General features: G+C 50.5%; 1 protein-coding gene, 1 long non-coding RNA gene and 1 pseudogene across 3 annotated transcripts in view; 2 read left to right on the top strand and 1 right to left on the bottom strand.

The window, feature by feature from the left end:
• LOC138167695 (zinc finger protein 879-like) overlaps nucleotides 1-4,601 on the bottom strand; it is a 9,787-nt gene extending 5,186 nt beyond the window's left edge. Inside the window, exons 1-4 of one of the 2 annotated variants that reach the window (XM_069096663.1) lie at nucleotides 3,032-4,601; nucleotides 2,403-2,495; nucleotides 1,750-1,876; nucleotides 1,265-1,360 (exon numbers count right to left, since the gene is read on the bottom strand). In XM_069096663.1, the coding sequence (XP_068952764.1) occupies nucleotides 1,265-1,360; nucleotides 1,750-1,876; nucleotides 2,403-2,453 (274 nt within the window). In that variant the 5' untranslated portion in view covers nucleotides 2,454-2,495; nucleotides 3,032-4,601. The remainder of the gene's footprint in view (nucleotides 1-1,264; nucleotides 1,361-1,749; nucleotides 1,877-2,402; nucleotides 2,496-3,031) is intronic. The other variant, XM_069096664.1, reaches the window with a different exon arrangement.
• Nucleotides 4,602-7,760: 3,159 nt separating this feature from the next.
• On the top strand, nucleotides 7,761-9,477 carry LOC138167714 (uncharacterized). Its single transcript, XR_011169951.1, has 2 exons — nucleotides 7,761-7,873; nucleotides 8,531-9,477. It is a non-coding gene; the product is annotated as an uncharacterized lncRNA (long non-coding RNA).
• Nucleotides 9,478-10,346: 869 nt separating this feature from the next.
• LOC138167675 (zinc finger protein 850-like) overlaps nucleotides 10,347-19,240 on the top strand; it is a 762,790-nt pseudogene continuing 753,896 nt past the window's right edge.

Here is a 19,240-nt window from a genome sequence, read left to right as displayed (position 1 = left end):
AGACCACAGATGCTTCATTAGATAAAGGGTTAAAGGAGGAGAGAAAAGAGTCTGATGCTAAAGGATTTGGGATATAAAGGAGGGAAGGAAGGAAGCACAAAGGGAATGGGCTTAATATATCGGCTCAGCAAAGAAGCCAGTTTTTATAGAAGGGTCCTGGGTCTCCCTTGATTTGCTGACCAGATCAAGGTCGAGTGCTCACTGGTCTCTGCAAGTCAGAACCACAGTCCAGCAGAAGAGAGGCAGGGTCCAGCCACCCCCAGGGAGGCTGCCTAATCTTTTCCTTTGTTTGTTTGCTTTTTGGAGGGGAAGACAGGGCAATTGGGGTGAAGCTGCCTAATCTTAACAGAAAACTAGATACTTTTCTCCATCTGTTCTTGTGGAATTTCTTCCCTTTTCGCTTCCTACCAGCTGGAAAAAGACTGAGTCTGAAAGCTCTCAGACTGGCAGGAGAAACTACCAGCCAAGTCCCTGCCTGCTGAGCCCCTGCTTCCCGAGCTTTACCCACCTAATGACCAAGTCCTCTCTGAAAGACTCAGGCAAACACAGAGAGAAGGGCTTTGTTCCCCACAAGTACACAGAACCTCTCTATCCAAGGGAATACACACTTTAAGGAGAGAGGGGGGCCAAATGAACGAGAGAGAAGGTGCTGACAATATGGGAACCCCAAATGAAAGTGGGCAAAAATAATCAATCCCCCATAGCACAGTGAATAAGAGCACCGGCCCCAGTGTTGGGATGACCTGGGGATCAAAACCAGGCTCAGATACTTAGCACCACACCCAGAAACACCTGGCCGTATAACCTTGAGCAAGTTACTTAACACCGGTTGCTTAAAAAAAAAAAATCAATCCCCTCTAATAGACATACAAGGACATATTCATCAATGTTTGTGCTTTCTCAGAATCAAATGAGGCTCTCTGAAAGAGCTCATCCCAGTTCATCACTACACTCCCAGGGAAGAGAACCCCTTTCCACATATTAAAAGTACCTATCCAAGGACAAATACTGTCTTGTGCCCTCTCCATCATGCTCCCCTACAGGACAATCAAAGGTCCTGGATTCAAAACCCACCTCACACACTTTGTAGCCATCAACCTGGCAATATCCCTGAACCTCTCAGCCTCAGTGTCCTCATCTGTGAAATGGAGCTGATAACAACTGAAGCACTGACCTCACGGGGTGGATGGGAGACCCAATGAAGTCAGCCATTAGGACTAAGGAAAGCCAGACGCCGAGCAGCTGCCTGGGGGCACTCACTCACCTGGACCACAGCTCCTCGAGACACCTCCCCCTGACATCCAAGGCGCTTCCCTTCGCTCCAACTGCTCAATCACATGAGGTTTGCAAACTGCAAGTCCTGCTCAGGGGAAATGGGAAAGAGCTGGGGCCAGAGAAGCCGTCAGCCTCCCGTCCCCAGGCCCTCCCCACCCCAGGCCAGGTGCGCACTGACAGCTTCAGAGCTTTAGCAGAGCTGGTCTGTGCCGGGGGCCACCTAACAGGACAGATCCCGTCCAGGGGGTCTGCACCAGGGCCTTGGGCTCAGAGACAAATCTCATTCTCTGGGCCTGGGAGCCATTCACGGCTTCAGGTGGTTCAACTGCCCTGGAACTGGAGGAAGAATCTTGGATCTGGGGGCCTGAGACCTCTGGGCTCCTCTGCCCTCTCTTCCAGCCCCCCGTGGCACAAACTTAGAGTAGTCCCAGACCAGTGGGGAGCAGAGGCCGAAGCCCAGGGGGGCCACCTTACCCAGGCACACCAGGTTCCCATAGTTCTCCAGCATCACCTCCCGGTACAGCTCCTTCTGAGCAGGGTCCAGGTGCCCCCATTCATCCTGGGAGAAGTCCACAGCCACATCCCCAAACGTCACAGAGCCCTATGAGACCCAGGACACATGGTTGCTCAGGGAAGATCTGGAGGGGTGGATGACACCCCTGCTCAGCTGTGGGGGATGGTCAAGGGGTCTAATTCTTGGACCCGGGTTCCAGATGTGCCTCTAACCCACTGGGACTCTCTACTCTCATAGGGCGAGGAGGAGGACAGCAGATGGCCAGAACTGGAGGAAGGGCACCTGCCAGGGCTGTGATCTTGGGGTTTCCAGGCAGGTAACTCTGTCTTGGGGCTCCCCCTCCCCACCCAGACAGGCTGTCAAGCCTTCCTCCTCTTCCACCTACCCCCTGCCACTGATGCCTCAGTTTCCCCTCTATAAAAGGGGGAAACCACAGCCCTGCCCCCAGAGGGCCCACAGGGGGCCTGACAGGGATTGCCTATGCTATTTCCTGGAAGTATCTGCCAAGAAAGTCCTTCCCCAAAATCAATGCTGGGGGGTCTTTGGAGGCATCCTCCAGCAGGGGTCCCCTAAGGACCACACTTGCCAAGGAGGCTCCCCTTGTGGGACTCACACTGTACCCCCTCACCTGGGGGGCGTTGGCCGCCAGGAACACGGGGGCCATCTCCTCCTCTGGGACCTTTCTGACGGTCAGCGTGACCTCCGGCTGTGGATGGGACAGGAGAGCGTCAGACCGGCCTGGGGGCGCCGCCCGGACGGGGGGGGGGGCCAGCCCCCGACTGCAGGAGCGAGGCTGGCGGCAGGGCCTCCTGGCAGAGAGCTGCGCATCCTCCCAGTTTACAGGCGGGGAAACTGAGGCCGGCCTGGAGCCAGGGTGTCCTGGAGAAGGGGGCGGGGAGGACCAGCCCGGGGCTCCGGGAGAGGGGAGGGTTCAGACTGGGCTGCACGAGCTTCCTGGGGTCACAGCCCAGGCCTCAGAAGAGCAGGGACTGGACTGGCAGGGGGCTGGGGAGCCACAGCAGGCTCCAGGGCAGGGCAGGAGCCCCCAGGAGCTCAGGGCGCATGCGCGGGAGGCAGGGGTGGGGGTGTGCGGAAGGGCAGGGTAGAGAAAGAATTGACTTGCACTGCACATGCTCAGTGTCCCCGGCAGGTAAGGCGCCCCTCCCCGACCCAGAGCAGTGAAGCCTGGCGTTGAGATGCATCCCCTGCGACTGCCCCGCCCCGAGCCCGGGTCCCACTCACCCGGCCCGAGACTCGGGGCTCGGACCCGGCAGCGGCTCAGGGCGGGGCCGAGGTGGGCAGAGGCAGCTACAGCAACCAGAAGCCCGGGCAGCAGCAGCGGCGGCGGCGGCGGCGGCGGCGGCGGCAATGACGTCACAGCAGCACCGGAGCCCCGCCCCGTGCGCGGCCTGCATTCCCTTCTGGGAAATGTAGTTCGCGGGGCCCTTTGCGCATGGGCAGAGCCCTGCCCGCCCCTGGCAGCGTACGCGCTGACAGCCCTGGGGCTGGACCCGGGCACGTAGCTCCTGGGAGTCCCGTGCGTGCTGCCGCCCATCACCCCCAAGGGCTACACTAAGTGCCTATTCCTTCCGTCCCTTTTCCTTAATCCTTATATCATTCATTCCGTGCAAGTGCTGTGCATCCGTGACTCCTCTATGAGGCATCCCCTCCCATTTTGACAGAGGAGTAAACTGAGGCAGGCAGCGTTCGGAAAGTGCCAGGAGCAGGATTTGCATCCGGATCCTTGGGCCCCCAAGCCCTAGAATCTCTTCATTACATAGCAATGGGCAATGTAAGCCGAGTCCAAGTCCCATGTTCAGGTCTGGGGTCACCAGGGAGGCCACTGAGCTCCGCTGGTCTGAAACCTGCAGGGGGTCACTCCTCATGACTCCGCAGGGTTGGGTGGCTGGCAGGGAAGGCCCCCAGGAGAGCGGGAAGGGCGCAGCGCGCTGTCTTCTTCCCTGGGCGGGCCACAACGGGAGAACCAGGAGGGGCCACATGTGCGGTAGCCCAGCCGGCCAGAGTGGCCGAGCCCCAGGACAGTGGGTCCGAGGTCACTGAAGGCAGTCTTTATTAAGCGCCTACTGTGTGCCAGGCAGCGGGCTGAGCCCTCCACGAGCTCACTGTCATAACCAGCGCTCCAACAACTGGGGACCAAGAAGGACAAATCCTTCAGCACCACGGCCAGGGTTGCTGGGCTTGAGGATCGCCCTCCCTCTCTGAAGGGTCGGCTAGGGGAGGACAAAGGCCCAGGAGCACAGATGTCTCCTGTCCGGGGTCCAGAGAGGCCGGCTGAAGCTCCATGTCAGGTGGCCTTCCCATCGAGAAGAGCACTTCCAGAGGGTCGAAGGCTGCCTCAGGAGGGGGGGGGGGGGGGGGTTCCCTTCTGTAATGGGAATGCAAATTTGGAAGATCTTCCCTGCCCCTAGGCTAAAGTGCACCTGAAGCCTGGGGTGGGAGGCTTGTTTTTCAGTAGATACTTCTTGATTGGCCAGTGAGTCAATAAGGTTGTTACATTCTCTGAGCCAGGAGAAGGCTATATAAGCCCTGATGTGTAGCTTTGTTTTGGGACTCACTTTGAGAAGTGTTCTGTGATTTGATCTGAATTGTGGGAAGCCGTTGTTGAGAGTCCCCCGGCTTTGAAAAACCCAGATGTGGAAACCCAGATGTTGACTGGGTATGGATGTAATGGTTGGACAGTTTGGAAAGCTGTCTACTTGATCTGTTAATGTCTTGATAATTCTGTCTGTATATTTTGAAGTTCGGGGTGCTGACCTTTCTCCCCTGAACAAGGTAAACGATATATGGTCTGATTAAAGTAAGCTTGTTAACCCATTTTGAGTTGCTTTCCTTTATCAAAGCAGATCCAAGAACCTGTATGGGCAGACACCCTGGGGAAGCCGGGGTGCTTGCTGCTACACCTTCTTAGAGCCTCCAGCCAAGGCTGAAGAGAGGCTGATTGACCGGGCAGAGCGGGAGAAACTCCCGCGGTCACAGAGTGAAATTCCGAGCTTTGGGGCAGATTTTTCTGGGGCTCTTGGTAACGTGGGGGCTTTCTGATCATTTTCCAAGAACTATTTGTTCATGGGTTCATTTTGCTTGGGCCACATATTCTTTGGGGAATGTTTTGGGTTAGTTCAGGTGTCAGATTTTTAGCAGAATATTTACAGCAAAAACTTGAGAGGCCACATTTATTTCTTTTTTATTATTAGTACGTGGACTTATCCACAGCAATCAAAACTTCTCCATTTGTTGTCACCTATGGTTCGAGGTATGGATGGCCTAGTGCTGGTGGAAAACCTGTGGTTTCCATATTGGTCCGCGATTAGGTCCTCCCGATGTGGCCCACCCAGGCTTTAGGACAGTGAGAGGCTCACTCCCTGCTCTCCTGCTGCTGCCTGAGGCCCAGTGGCCTTCCCTGACTCCCTCCAACACTGTGGACTCAAATGGACCTAGATTGTTTTTTGTCATTCCTCTGGCTGTCCCACCCCAAACCTCCCACACTTCTCCTCGCTATTTCTGCCTGTGTGTCCATCCCTACATTTAGCTATCACTGCGTGCAGTTCTGTGATGAAGTTTTCGGGGGAATTCATTTAGGGCAATATTGCTACCAGTACTCTATTGGGCCCACCCAGCCCCAGACAGTGGGTGTTTCTGCAATCAAATCCTGCCTTATTTCTGACGAAATAGTTTTATAGGACATTATGGTGGTTTCCTTTGCCTCTTCATCATAGGTTAATGCTCAAGGGCTTGATATGTTTTGTGATGACCATAATAGATCTTTTCCTTCCTGTTGGTCTTCTGTTGGCCATCAGAAAGGCTCCGAATGTTGGTGACCTTATCAGAGATCCCACGGTTCAGCTGAAGCTTCCTATCTCCCTTCAGATTTCTGTTGAATCTCTCAGGCTTTCTGACTTGGGACATCTGAACATTTACAAACTGAGATCTGTTTGCTTCCTCTTTACCTGCCCTTATTTGCTTCATCTTTCTCTTCTTGCTGTAGAAATGTGGTTCAACATTTTGGAAACCATTTTGAATAGTAATGGTTGGAGTGAACAGCCTTGCCTTCTTACTACTGTCCTGTCTGAAAATCTTCTAATATTTCTCTATTATGGAGCACATTCTAGGACTTGTGAGGATCAGCTGAGATCATATCTGTAAAGTGCTTTTTGGCAAACATACTTTTGGCATTTGAACAACATGGCCAGCCCATTGGAGCTGTGCTCTTTGCAGCAGAGTTTGAATACTTGGCGTTTAGTTTGAGTAAGGACCTCAGTGGCTGGTCCCTTATCCTGCCAGGTGATCTTCAGAATCTTCCTCAGACAATTCAGATGGAAGTGATTCTGATTCTTGGCATGGTGCTGGTAGACTGTCCAGGTTTCACAGGCATACAACTGTACAGGACAATGTGAGTTCAAAGCACTTTCTGTCCCACAGGAATTCAGGAACTGCCTCAGGGTCTCTTGGTTCCAAGGCTGCTCTGTACTCCTTAGAGATAAGGATGTGCTGAAGGCCACAGTCCAGTTGCCAGCTCACAAGGACATCTCCCATGAGACCACTCACTTGATGAGCAGCAGCTGATGTGACTGGTTCGGCCCCCCTCCATTGGTTCACACTTCCTGTGCATGAGGAGATCATGCTTGAATCATGCTCTATATAAAGAGCCAGTTTTCTTTCCCCCAAGTGTCCACCACGTTGGAATAAAATGCAAGTCATTTCTCTCCCTTGTCTCTGGTCTCTTCATTCCCTTATGAGAACACAAGGTAAGGTTGGCTCTTAGGTTAGTAAAGTTAGCGGCCACTTAGAGCTGGCGCCTGAACGTGGGACAGGTGGGGCCCAGAGAAGGACCCCAGGATCACGCCAGTGTGCCCCATAACACACGGGGCATGAACACCCCTGCTTCCAGGGGCTCCAGGAGTGGATACCTGAGTAGGTTGTGCGGTGTCTGGAACCGGCAAAGGCTTGGAGAACAGTGAGTAAATAACAAGTGCAGCCAGACCAGGGGAGAGAGAGACTTATGTCGGGGCCATATACCACCTAGTAAGAGAATGCCTTTGGAGGAAATAGGAGGGAGGTCCGTCAAACGGGTCCATGCCTTCTTAGCGAAGGGATCCATCCCCGGAGGGAGAGGAAGAATGGCCTCAGCTGCCCCCTCCTGCTTATAGACCTCTGCATCCCGACCTCTCAAATTTAGCTATACACGATGCCGGGCAAAGCAGAAGCACTGGAAAAGGGGGAGGGAGAGAAGGCAGGAAGAATAGGTGGCAGAGAAGAAAAATGAGCACGGGTCGCCCTCTAGTGGCGGGTGCACGCAATCCACCTTGGAAAAAACCAGACGAAGGGGCTAGAAGGGAAGGGGAAACTTACTGAGTGGGGAGTCTTTCCCGTTATTGAAGAGCGCGATCCCTTTAACCCTGGGCAAACGAGGCGTAGGCATGAGACAATGCCATTCAGTGTGCTAAAGCAATTACAAGAGTCTGTCACGAAGTACAGCCCCACTGCACCATTTGTATTAAATCAACTAGAGAACTTATATGGACAGGACAATGTGAGTTCCAAGCGCTTCTCATCCCACGGGAATTCAGGAACTGCCTCAGGGTCTCTTGGTTCCAAGGCTGCTCTGTACTCCTTAGAGATAAGGATGTGCTGAAGGCCACAGTCCAGCTGCCAGCTCACAAGGACATCCCATGAGACCACTCGCTTGATGAGCAGCAGCTGATGTGACTGGCTCGCCCCCCCCCCCCATTGGTTCATACCCCCGTGCACGAGGAGATCATGCTTGAATCGTGCTCACTTTAAAGGTATATCAGGAGCCAGCTTTCTCCTCCTCCGCTCCGGTGGCCGCCATCTTAGAATGAACTGCCAGTCGTTTCTCTCCCTCGTCTCTGGTCTCTTCATTTGAGGAGGAAAAAAGAGATAGGAGCACAGCCAAGAATCACCTACCCAGCAAAAATGAGTATGATTCTTCAAAGGGAAAACGAAAATGTGATGAAAGAGAGACCTTTGAAGCATTCCTGTTGGAAAGACCAGAGCTGAGCAGAAAATCTGACTTCCCAAGGCAAGACTCAAGGGAAGCATAAAAAGGTAAACAAGAAAGAGAAATCATAAGGGATTCAATAAGGTTAAACTGTTTACATTGCCACACGTGGAAGATGATGCTTGTCAATGCTAAGAACAGTCTCGTTTTTAGCGGATGGGTGTGAGCTGAATATGATGTGATGATATCTAAAAAAAAGAAAATTAAGGGATGAGAAAGAGGAATGACCTGGGAGGAGGGGAAAGGGAGAAGTAGAACAGGGTAGATTATCTCACGTAAAAGAGGCACCAAAGAACTTCTATATGGAGGGAAAGATGGGGGGAGGAGTGCTAGTGCACTTTATTCTCATTGGAAATGGATCTAACATACACGATCAGTGGGGTGTAGAAATCTATGGTAACCTACAGGAAAGTAGGAGGGGAAGGGGAGAAGAGAATGTGGGTGGGGGGGAGGGGCAATAGGAAGGAGGGCAGACTGGGGGTAGCTGGTGGTCAGAAGCAAAACATTTTTGAGAATAGGATAAAAGAAGAGAAGGATAAATATTGCAAAATATAGGGTAGAGAGAAATAGTAATCATAACTGATGATTCCATGTATGGATGGGGTGGTGCTGGCTCATGCAGCCCTGGGCTTCCTCGGTGTTAATTGTGAGGCCAAAATTAGCACAAGCAGCAGAGAACTGATCCACACTTTGTTGCATCTCAGCTTCAGGGGCTGCTCTGAGGCACAATCACGTACAGACAGAAAGTCATGCACCAACCCTCCCTCCACTTTGGTCTTGGCTTGTGGCCTTTTCAAGTTGAAGAATTTACCATCAATGACCTTGATGCCCTGTTCATTCTCATTGAAAGCATTTGACAACATGGCTGAAAACATCATGCTGACAAGCGTGGGAGGAGGCACACGGCCTTGTTTCACTCCACTGGTGACTGGGAAGGCAGGAGAGCATCGTCCATTATCTAGAACCCAGGCAAGCATGATGTCATGGAATTGATATAAATGCTGATGAACTCCTCTGGGCAACCACATTTTGCCATCATTTTCACGAGCCCTCATGACTGACAGTATCAAAAGCCTTGGTCAGATCTACAAAGGTTGTGCAGACCTGTGTTCTGCTCCTGGCATTTCTCCTGGAGCTGTCGGGCAGCAAACACCATGTTGACTGTTCCTCGGCCCTTTCTGAAGCCACACTGGCTTTCTGGTGGGTGACCATCCTTCCATTAAGGAGGCCTCTGGCAAGAGTCTTGCTGGAAATGACTAAGAGAGGGCTCCCACCCTGTGATTGTCACAGAACAGTCTATTTCCTTTACCTTTACAGAGATGGACGATGGAGGCATGCTGGGACTCTGGGGGGGTAACCTCCGCCCTGCCACATAAGCTGGAAGATTTCAGTCAGCTTTTCTGTGAGCAGTGGACCTTGTAAATCTCAGCTGGAATAGAGTCAGCACCAGGCGCTTTCCCACGTGAGAGGAGCCTCTTCTTCAGTAGGAACTTCAGCTGGGGAGGGACTGACTCCAACCAAAATCACCAGTGATTAGAGAAACACAAATTAAAACAACCACTTAATTGACCAACATGACCGAAAAGGACAATGGCAAGTGCTGGAAAGCGTGGAAATAGGGATGCTTAATGCATTGTTGATGGAGTTGTGACCTTGTCTGAATGGCTGTAACTGCATAGCTTTTGACCCAGCTGTACCACTAGGATTGCGCTAAGTGCCTTTCGGATGTCGCTGCCTTTGGTCCTCTCAGGTCCTACAGATGGGGAAACTGAGGCGCACAGAGTTGAATGACCTGCCCAGGGCCACTTGGCCAGTGTCTGGGGCTAGTCTGAGGCCAGGCTCTCCTCTGGTGGTGCACGCCGGGGACCCTGTTCAGGGAAGGAGGAAGTGGGCTGAGGAGTGGGAGGGGTAAGGGGAGGGGCTGCAAGGCTGGCCCCGCCCAGACCCTGGCGGGGCACCCCCCCACCTTGGGACCGGCTGCACCAAGGGACTGGACACCTGGGGTCCCGGGGGAGGAGGCCTGCAGAGGCGGGGAGGCGGGGGGGGGGGGGGGGGGGGGGGAGGGGTAATGGGGGAGAGAGGGGAGGAGGAGGGAGTGGAGAAAGATGGGAAGAGGGGGAGGAAGGAAGGACAGGGGGAGAGAAGGTTGAGGGACCGAAAAGAAGACGGGGAGGGAGGAGGAAGGGGGTGGGGAGAAAGGAAAAATTGGTACCTGGCCACAAGTAGAGGGAGAGAACTACGATTCCCAGAAGGACTTGCGTACGTTCTGCCTAAGGAACGGGAGGGGCAGGTATAGGAGAAAGAGCAGGCACAGCACGCTCCCATCCACTCCCGCCCTAGGACGCCTGCCTACAACTCCCAGAAGGCTTTGCACGCACAAACCGAGAAGCTGCGGCCCTTTCAGGGGCGGGGAGGGCGGGGCCACCACCTTTTCGTCACTTCCGCTGCCGGGGCTCCTCCCTCCGTCGGCGGAACTCAGCACGGGCTCCCTGTGTCCCGGGCTGCCGTGAGTGGGGGCGGGGGCGCGACCGGCCGAAGGGGCGCCGAAGGGGAAGGGGACGTTGGGAAACCACGGGCAGGTGGAGACGGAGGCCGCCACCTCGGAGAGGGCCGCGCCTGCGCAGTAGCTTTTGAGCGCTGGGCCTAGCCGCGCCACGCCCCCTCCGCAGGCCCGCCCTCCCATTGGTCGCCCTAGCAGGGCCAGGCGCAGGAGCCAATCGGCGGTGGAGGGGGAGGAAAACATGGCTCCCACCTCCCACCTGAGAGCCAAGGCCCGCCAGGTGAGGGGCCCCGCCCACCTGCTGGAGCCGGGTTTGGGGGAGGGCCCGTTCATTCTGGGTGGGGCCTGCATTTATGTGGCGCCCCTGGTGTGCGCGGTGCCCCCCCCGCGCTCTCGTCCCCATTTTAGAGATGGACCTGCCCGGGGTCACCGGGATGCCCCGAGCGGGGTGAGGGCGGAGAAGGGGGCGCGGGCCCAGGAACCCCCGGGGCGGCCCCGCGGACGCTCTCCCAGCACTCGGGGCTCGGTCTTGCAGGGCTCCGTGACCTTCCAGGACGTGGCCGTGGACTTCTCGTGGGAGGAGTGGGGGTGCCTGGGCCCCGCGCAGAGGGAGCTGTACCGGGAGGTGATGCTGGAGAACTACGGGCACCTGGTCTGCCTGGGTGAGGAGGGGGCTGCCCTGGGACGGGGGGAGGAAGGGGGGGATCGGCCAGGGAAGGGGGGGCTGCCCGGGAGGGGGGAGGGGCCCCTTTCCTGTCCTTGCCCCCCGCCGCCCCCCCAGGTGTCCCTCCACCCCCTCTGGCCCCAGGCAGAGCCCACGGAGGCAGCTCCAGGTAGGGTCCGCTCTGCTCCTGGTCCCTCTGTGCTCTGGCCGTGGTCCTGCCCAGACCGGCACCTCCTCAGCTGTCCCGTTCCCCGAGCAGGACTAGCGGGATCCAAGCCCGATGTGATCCAGCGGCTGGAGCAAGGGGAGGCGCCCAGGAGGCCGGGGGAAGGCGTCCCCAGAAGCCGCCGTCAGGGTGAGTGACTGACCCCAGGCCCCGTGGGGCCGGACCCCACCGTGGAGGAGAAGGGCCGAGCAGGGGCCGGAGGGGCCTGGCCGCAGCTTCTCTTGGCTGCACAAAGCTGTTGCACTTGCAACAAAAGAAAGCACAAGATGTTACCTTTGCTTTCTTGTCTCCTTGGAGCCTTTATCTGCTGTATTTTGTGATGCGGTATTCCTGTTCTTATTTTATTTTTTAATTTTTTGTTATTTTATTTACCCAGTTAACATATGAAAGCAATTTTTAACATTCATTTTTCAAACTTTGTGTTCCAAATTCTCTCTCTCCCACACCCACCATTGAGAAGGCAGACAAATCAGTGTAGAGTGTATACCCATAATCGTCCAAAACATTTCCCTAGCAGCCATGTTGTGAGAGAAAACAGAGACAAACACCCTCAAGAAAAATAAAGTAGAAAAAGTGCTTCAGTCGGTATCCAGACACCAGGTCTCTGGGATCCACAGTGTTTGTCACCCTGAGCCCTTCAGCGTTGTCATGGATCGTTGGATTGCCCGGGATGGCCGTCATTCTCTGATGATCTTCCCCCAGTATTACGGGTCACTTTGCTTCAGCTCATGTAAATCTCTCCAGGTTTTTCTGAGAGCATTCCACTCATCCTTCCTTATAGTACAATTCTGTTCCATCACCATCATATACCACAGCTTGTTAAGCCATTCCCCACTTTATGGGCATCCTCCCAATTCCTAATTCTTTGCCCCTAGAAATGAGCTGTTATAAATACTTTTGTACATACAGGTCCTTTTCCTTTTTGTTTTTATACCTAGTAGTGGTATTGCTGGGTCAAGGTTATGCTTGGTTTTATAGCCCTTTGGGCATAGTTCCAAGTTGTTCAACAGAATGCTTGAATCAGTTCACAACTCCACCAACAGTGCATTAATGTCTCATTTTCCCTACATCCCCTTCAACATTTGTCATTTACCTTTTCTGTCCTATTAGCCAATCCAACAGGTCTGAAGTAGTATCTCAGAATTGTTTTAATTTGCATTTCTTCAGACAATAGTGAGTTAGAATAATTTTTCATGTGGCTACACATGGCTTTTATTACTTCATCTGAAAACTGATCATATCTCTTGATAATTTATCAATTGAGGAATGGCTCTTATTTTTATAAATTTGACTCAGTTCTCTATATTTTTCGGAAATGAGGCCTTTATCATAGAAACTTCAGAATTTTTTTCAGTTAGTATTGCTATTTGCCTCCATCCTGTTACCCCCACCCCCATTTATTCTATTCTCTCTCCTTTCACCCTATCTCTCAAAAGTGTTTTGCTTCTGACTACCCCCTCCCCCAGTCTGCTTTCTCTTCCATCACCCCCCTTCTCTTATACCCTTCCCCTCCTACTTTCCTGTAGGGTATAATAGATTTCTATACCTAATTGTGTGTGTATGTTATTCCCTCTTTGAGCTAATTCTGATGAGAGTAAGGTTTACTCACTCTCTCTTCCCCTCCATTGTAACACCTTTTTCTTGCCTTTTTTTGGTGAAATAATTTACTCCATTCTACCTTTCCCTTTCTCTTTCTCCCAGTGCATTCCTTTCTCACCCCTTAATTTTGTTTTTTACATCTAATCCCTTCATATTCATTTCACACCTGTGCTTTCTGCCTCTATATACTTGTTCTAACAACCCTAATAATGAGAAAGGTCTCATGAGTTACAAACATCATCTTCCCATGTCGGAATGTAAACAGTTTAAACTTATTGAGTCCCTTGTGATTTCTCTTTCCTGTTCACCTTTTTATGCTTCTCTTGCTTCTTGTATTTGAAAGTCAGATTTTCTGTTCAGCTCTGGTCTTTCCAATCAGAAATGCTTGAAAATCCTCTATCTCATTGAATGTTCATTTCCCCCCTCATTGATCATACTCAGTTTTGCTGGGTAGGTGATTCTTGGTTTCAATCCTAGCTCCTTTGCCTTCTGGAATATCACATTTCAAGCCTTCTGATCCTTTAATGTAGAAGCTGCAATATCTTGTGTTATTCTGACTGTGACTCCATGACACTTGAATTGTTTCTTTCTGGCTGCTTGCTATATTTTCTCCTTGACTTGGAGCTCTGAAATTTGGCTATAATATTCCTGCCAGTTTTCATTTTGGGATCTCTTCCAGGAGGTGATCAGTGGATTCTTTCAATTTATGTTTTATCTTCTGGTTCTAGGTCAGTTTTCTTCTATAATTTCTAGAAAGATGATGTCCAGACTCTTTTTAATCATGGTTTTCAGGTAGTTCAATAATTTTAAAATTATCTCTCTTGGATCTGTTTTCTAAGTCAGTTGTTTTTTCAGTAAGACATTTCACATTATTTTCTATTTTTTTCATTCTTTTGGTTTTCTTTGATTGTTTCTTGATTTCTCATAAAGTCATTAGCTTCCATTTGCTCCATTCTAATTTTTAAGGAATTATTTTCTTCAGTGAGCTTTTGGACCTTCTTTTCCATTTGGCCAGTTCTTCTCCTCATTGGCATTTTGGACCTCTTTTACCATTTGGACTAGTTTGTTTTATGAGGTGTTCTTTTCTTCAGAATTTATTTTGTCTCCTCTACTACACTGTTGACTGGTTTTTCATGATTTTCTTGCATCACTCTTATTTTTCTTCCCAATTTTTCCTCTATCTCTCTTGCATGATTTTCAAAATCCTTTTTGAGCTCTTCCATGACCTGAGACCAATTCATATGTTTCTTGGAGGCTTTGGATGTAGGAGCTTTGACTTTGTTATCGTCTGAGTGTGTGTTTTGAGCTTCCTTGTCACCATAGTAACTTTCTATAGTCAGAATTTTTTTCTGTTTGCTTATTTCATAACTGTTAAAGTAGGGCTCCAGTTCCAGGGTGGAGGGTGCATTGTCCCAAGCTTCAGGGGTTTTGTGCAGCTGTTTTCAGAGATACTTCTAAGGACCTGTAAGTTTTCAGTTCTTCCAAGGCAGTATGATCTAAGGAGAGGTATATTTACTCATCTCCTGGCTTGTGATCTGGTCAACCACAAGCACTTTTCTGCCCTGGAATTGTGATGAGGGTCCCTCCCCCACTATGGCCACATGCTCTGCTATGCCTGTGTTCCTCCTCACCCTGGGCCTGCTGTGCAGGACCACTCCCTGGATCTGAGTGTTGGCAAAGCCCCAGAGTCCTGCCTCACTGCTACCATGTTTCCCCGATAATAAGACACTGTCTTATTAATTTTTTGGACAGAAAAACACCAGAGGGCTTATTTTCAGGGGAGGGCTTATTTTAATGAACATTGACAGCAATTTTAATAAACAGGTAAATGTGAACAAAAAAATGTACCTTTATTCAATAAGCAAATCACTGGGGAAGAACAGGATGACGCGCTCACTGCTGCAGCTCTGATTGGATGCAGCTCGGAGCATGGCGTGCTTATCACGGGGGGGGGGGCGGTGCATACAGAAGGTATCGTAATGTAGCGTGTAGTGCAGGGGATCACCTTCACTACAGTATCAATCTCAATAGGGCTTATTTTTGGGGGAGGGCTTATTTTAGAGGAATCTTACACAGTAAGGGGAGGGCTTATTTTCGGGATAGGTCTTATTATCGGGGAAACACAGTAACAGAGAGACCCCTGTAATCTCCTTCTGACCAGCTGTGTGACCCCCTCCCTGTCTGGACGAGAGCTCTGGAAGCACCTGCTGCTGCAGATTCAGTCTCTCCCAAGGACTGCTCCTGGTTTGTGGGGCCCAGGGCCTGCGCTCCTCTCTCACCATCATAAGATACCTTTCCTGCTGCCTTCTGAGTTGTCTTGGGCAGGAGATTTGTTTCATGCCATCTTTTTGTGGGTTCTGCTGCTCTATAATTTGGTGATTTTTAATGGCATTTGGAGGGGCTTGAGGGAGGGCTCAGATGAGTCCTTGCCTTTACTCTGCCATTTTGACTCTGCTTCCCCTGTTGTCCCTTTAAAAAAAAGTTGTGTCTAGTTAATGAGCATTTATTAAGTACCTACTGTGTGCCAGGCACTGTGCTTAGCACCAGGGAAGCAAAAACTCATCCTTGTTCTCCAGGAGCGAACCATGCATGCAAGACGTGTCAGCTGCAACTCAGAGGAAGTTAGAGGGGGAAATGAGGAAGAATGCCAGGCATGGTCCGTGGTGGTGAGAGACACAGTTGGGGTGGAGTGTCCTGTGTGAGGAGCATGCAGGGGCCAGGGCCACTGAATGGGAGCGAGATGTGAGCAGACAGGAGGGGGCAGGGCCTATGATATGGAAGGCCTCAGAGCCAGCCGTGGCAGTAATTCCCGTCATTTCAGTTGTAGCTGCCTCTCCGTGACCCCATCTGGGGTTTTCTTGGCAGAGATCCTGGAGGGGTTGGCCGTTTTCTTCTTCAGCTCATTTTACAGATGAGGGAACTGAGGCCAGGGTGAAGCGTCACAGCTAGTAAGTGTTTGAGTCCAGGTTTGAACCCTGGCAGATGAGTCTTCTTGGTCTCAGGCCCAGTGCTCTGTCCAGGGTGCCACAAGAGCTCCCTTACAGCCAGAGGGAACACTTTGTATTGGATTATGGAGGTCCCAGAGCCCCTGAAATTGATTGAGCAGAGGGACAACATGGTCAGGTCTGCACCTTGAGAAGATGACTGGCTCTGGAGTGAAGGTCAGAGTGGCATGATGAGAGACTTGCAGTGGGCAGACCTCCCATCAAGCCCTTGTTGCATCAGTGAAGGCATGAGGCCCTGAAGGCCTGCACCAGGCAAGAGGCTGTCTCAGGAGGGAATGGGTGTATGTAAGAGATGTCAGTGAAGTAGATGACAGGCCTGGAGAGGGAGAAGGGTGAGGAGCTGGGCAGGATATCTAGGTTGTGAGCCTAGAGGGCTGGGAGGGCCGTGGTGGGAGCAGATTTGGGAAGAAAGATAGTGAGTTCAGTTTTGAACACATTGAGTTTACCATGTTTATGGTAAATCTACCTTGACATGTTCATTTGGCACTTAGAGATCAGGAGAGAGATTCAGGCTCAATAGAGAGCTTGTGCCTAAGAGAGGGTGATTGGACCCTCAGCAGCCGATGAGCCCACCAACCCAAATGGCACAAAGGGAAAGAAGGGGTGTCTGTGCACGGGCCATAGGAGCAGTTACTGGAGCTGGGCGTAGCCAGGAGAAGGGCAGACTGGAGGTGGCGGGGAGGCATGGGCTTGGAGAGCTGTTATGTGGAGCAAGAATCAGGCATGTTCTGGTCTGGTTCGAGAGACCAGAACCACGTGCAGTGGGGGAAAGTTAAAATGGGACAGATTGAGGATCTCCCAGAGTACGACAATTCTAGTCCAAGAGACGGCGGGTCTCCCTCCCGCTGGAGCCTTCCCCTAGAGGCCAGGGAGCCACTTGTTAGGTACCTTAGATGGGAGCTCTCAGCAGGCCTCTTGATACTTGTCTGTCCACTGGACTCTAATAACTCACTCTGAGACAGTGAGGCTGATGTCTTTGCTCATCTCTGCCTCCCTTAAGGACCCAACCTGTCAGTTAGAGGTGGAGAATGCTTCTGTTCTTTCCCCCGTCTCTTGTCTCCCCACCTCCCCTTCCCCCTCCCTCTTCTCCTTCTTTCTTCCTTCCTCCTTCTTCCCTCATGACATGTGGTCCCTTTGTCCGAAGGAATATAACTTTTGGTTGCTCATATTTTGTGAGATATTGGGGTTTGAGGGCTAATTTTTTTTTAAATTTGTTTATTTACTTTTTTCCCCCAGAAAGCTGGAACAATTTTCCCTTTGTCCTGCAGGGTTTCATTTATGAGTTCTTGAAATACAACTCTAGAAAAACAGCTGTTTAAAAAGCCCATTTTGAGTCAAATGGAGCTACTTGACTATGTTTTCCATGCACTCAGACTTTCATTGAATGGCCAGTAATAGGCCCCAGCCTAGGCCTCTGTTGCTCATTGTTTGGGTTTTCATGGCTTAGAGTGGGTGTAAATAGCAACTGTTTTCTCTTCTGGCCTGAAACCCTGAGTCTTCCCCGCCCAGATCAATACTTTCATGATGGCAAACTCGGCCATCTTGTGTCTCAGTTCTAACCTAACCCTAGTCACTAAAAGGGTGTTGCCTCAAACAGACTGAGACCTAGGAAAGACCTTCATTTAAAAAGGCCAAAGTCACTCCCTGCATCCTGGGCCATCACCAATCACCTTGACTTTTGTCTGGCCCCTGGCCTCTGATGACTCTGGAGGGAAGTGAGGCTGATGACTGTGTGGCTCTGCCTCTTAAATCTAATTCGAGAACAAGTTAAGACATCACCTTCCTCATGTCATTGGTCTGCTTCCAGGTCGAAGGGCAGACAACACCAACATATTCTGATGAGCTTCCTTTTGTGTATAGTTTAGACTAGGTGGCTGCTGAGGTCCTTCCCTCTCAAATTCTGTGATTCTGTGAATTCTTAGCAGTATGTTCTAGGGGAGTCAAAGAAATGTAGGCGAGTCACAGTTCCCTATTTTCTAACATGTAGTAACTGCTCTACCTACCTTACCAGGGTCTTTTATGTGTGGGAAATATTTCGTATGGTGTACCCGAGTCTAATTATGATAATCATTAATGTAATCCTTTTACTACGTGTCTTCTTATGCTTTGTGTATAATGGATGTCTTTGGACAGCTGCTAAAGCCAATAGACCTTTTCTCCATCGCGTTTTCAAATGCATGAAATAAAAATACTATAGGATGCAAGGGAAACCAATTATATTGAAATCAAGATGTGTTTTTTTCCTATCCAAATTCATAGTTTCCAAATGACATTTCTGTCAAGGTTCCACGCTTCAGATTATAGTATAATTTGTGCTACTTTTTACAGTATGACAATCTTATTTCTCAGTAGAAAACATAGGAGACAGGCCATAGGTGTGAGGGTTACTGTGGAATATTTACTTGTTTTATTTCTTTCAGATTGGGAAACTAGAGTTGAAAACAAGGAATTAAGCCCAACGCTTGACATATTTATAGAAGAATCTTCCAGGGAAAAGCTGAAAATGGAAAGTCCTCACGTCTTAAAATTGAGAGAAGCTGGGGAATGTGATACCAAGTTAAAGAGTGTACATAATCATGAGGAGAAACATTCTAGCAAAGTAAAAATTATCCAGAGGAAACGGCGTAGCAAAGTAAAAAATCATGAAAATAATAAAAATGGCAGAAGTTTCGGTGGAGAAGCAGCCCTTCCGGAATTGATCATTCCCAAGGATAATGAGAGTGGGAAATCATTCAGTAATCATTCAGACCTTATTGAAAATCATAGGTTACACACGGATGAGAAACCTTATGAATGTAATGAATGTGGGAAAACTTTCCTTTGGTCAACAGAACTGGCCCATCACCAGAGAATTCATACTGAAGAGAAACCTTTTGCATGTAAGGGCTGTGGGAAGGCCTTCCGCTGGAATTCACAGCTTATTCTACATGAGGGAATCCACAGTGGAGAGAAACCTTTTGAATGTAAAGAATGTGGGAAGGCCTTCCGCCTGAGGTCACAGCTTACTTTACACCAGCGAATCCATACCGGAGAGAAACCTTTTGTATGCAACAAATGTGGGAAAGCATACAGGCTGAGCTCACAACTTACTCTACACCAGAGAACTCATACTGGAGAAAAGCCTTTTAAATGTAAAGAATGTGGGAAGGCTTTTCACCTAAGTGGACGGCTTACTGTACACCAGAGAATTCATACTGGGGAGAAACCTTTTGGATGTAATGAATGCGGGAAGGCCTTCCTCATGAGGTCACAGCTTATGGCACACCAGAGAATTCACACTGGAGAGAAACCTTATGAATGTAATGAATGTGGGAAGGTCTTCCGTCTGAGTGGTCAACTTACTGTACACCAGAGAATCCATACTGGAGAGAAGCCTTGTGAATGTAAAGAATGTGGGAAGGCCTTCCGCCTGCAGTCACA

Source organism: Petaurus breviceps, unplaced genomic scaffold (genome assembly GCF_028583685.1).
Source record: "Petaurus breviceps papuanus isolate PSGF00001 unplaced genomic scaffold, PetGlider_PUasm1.0 287, whole genome shotgun sequence".
In the NCBI taxonomy this organism is placed as follows: domain Eukaryota; kingdom Metazoa; phylum Chordata; class Mammalia; order Diprotodontia; family Petauridae; genus Petaurus; species Petaurus breviceps.
Note: the sequence above shows the minus strand (reverse complement) of the source record. Positions and strands in the feature narration are given on the sequence as shown.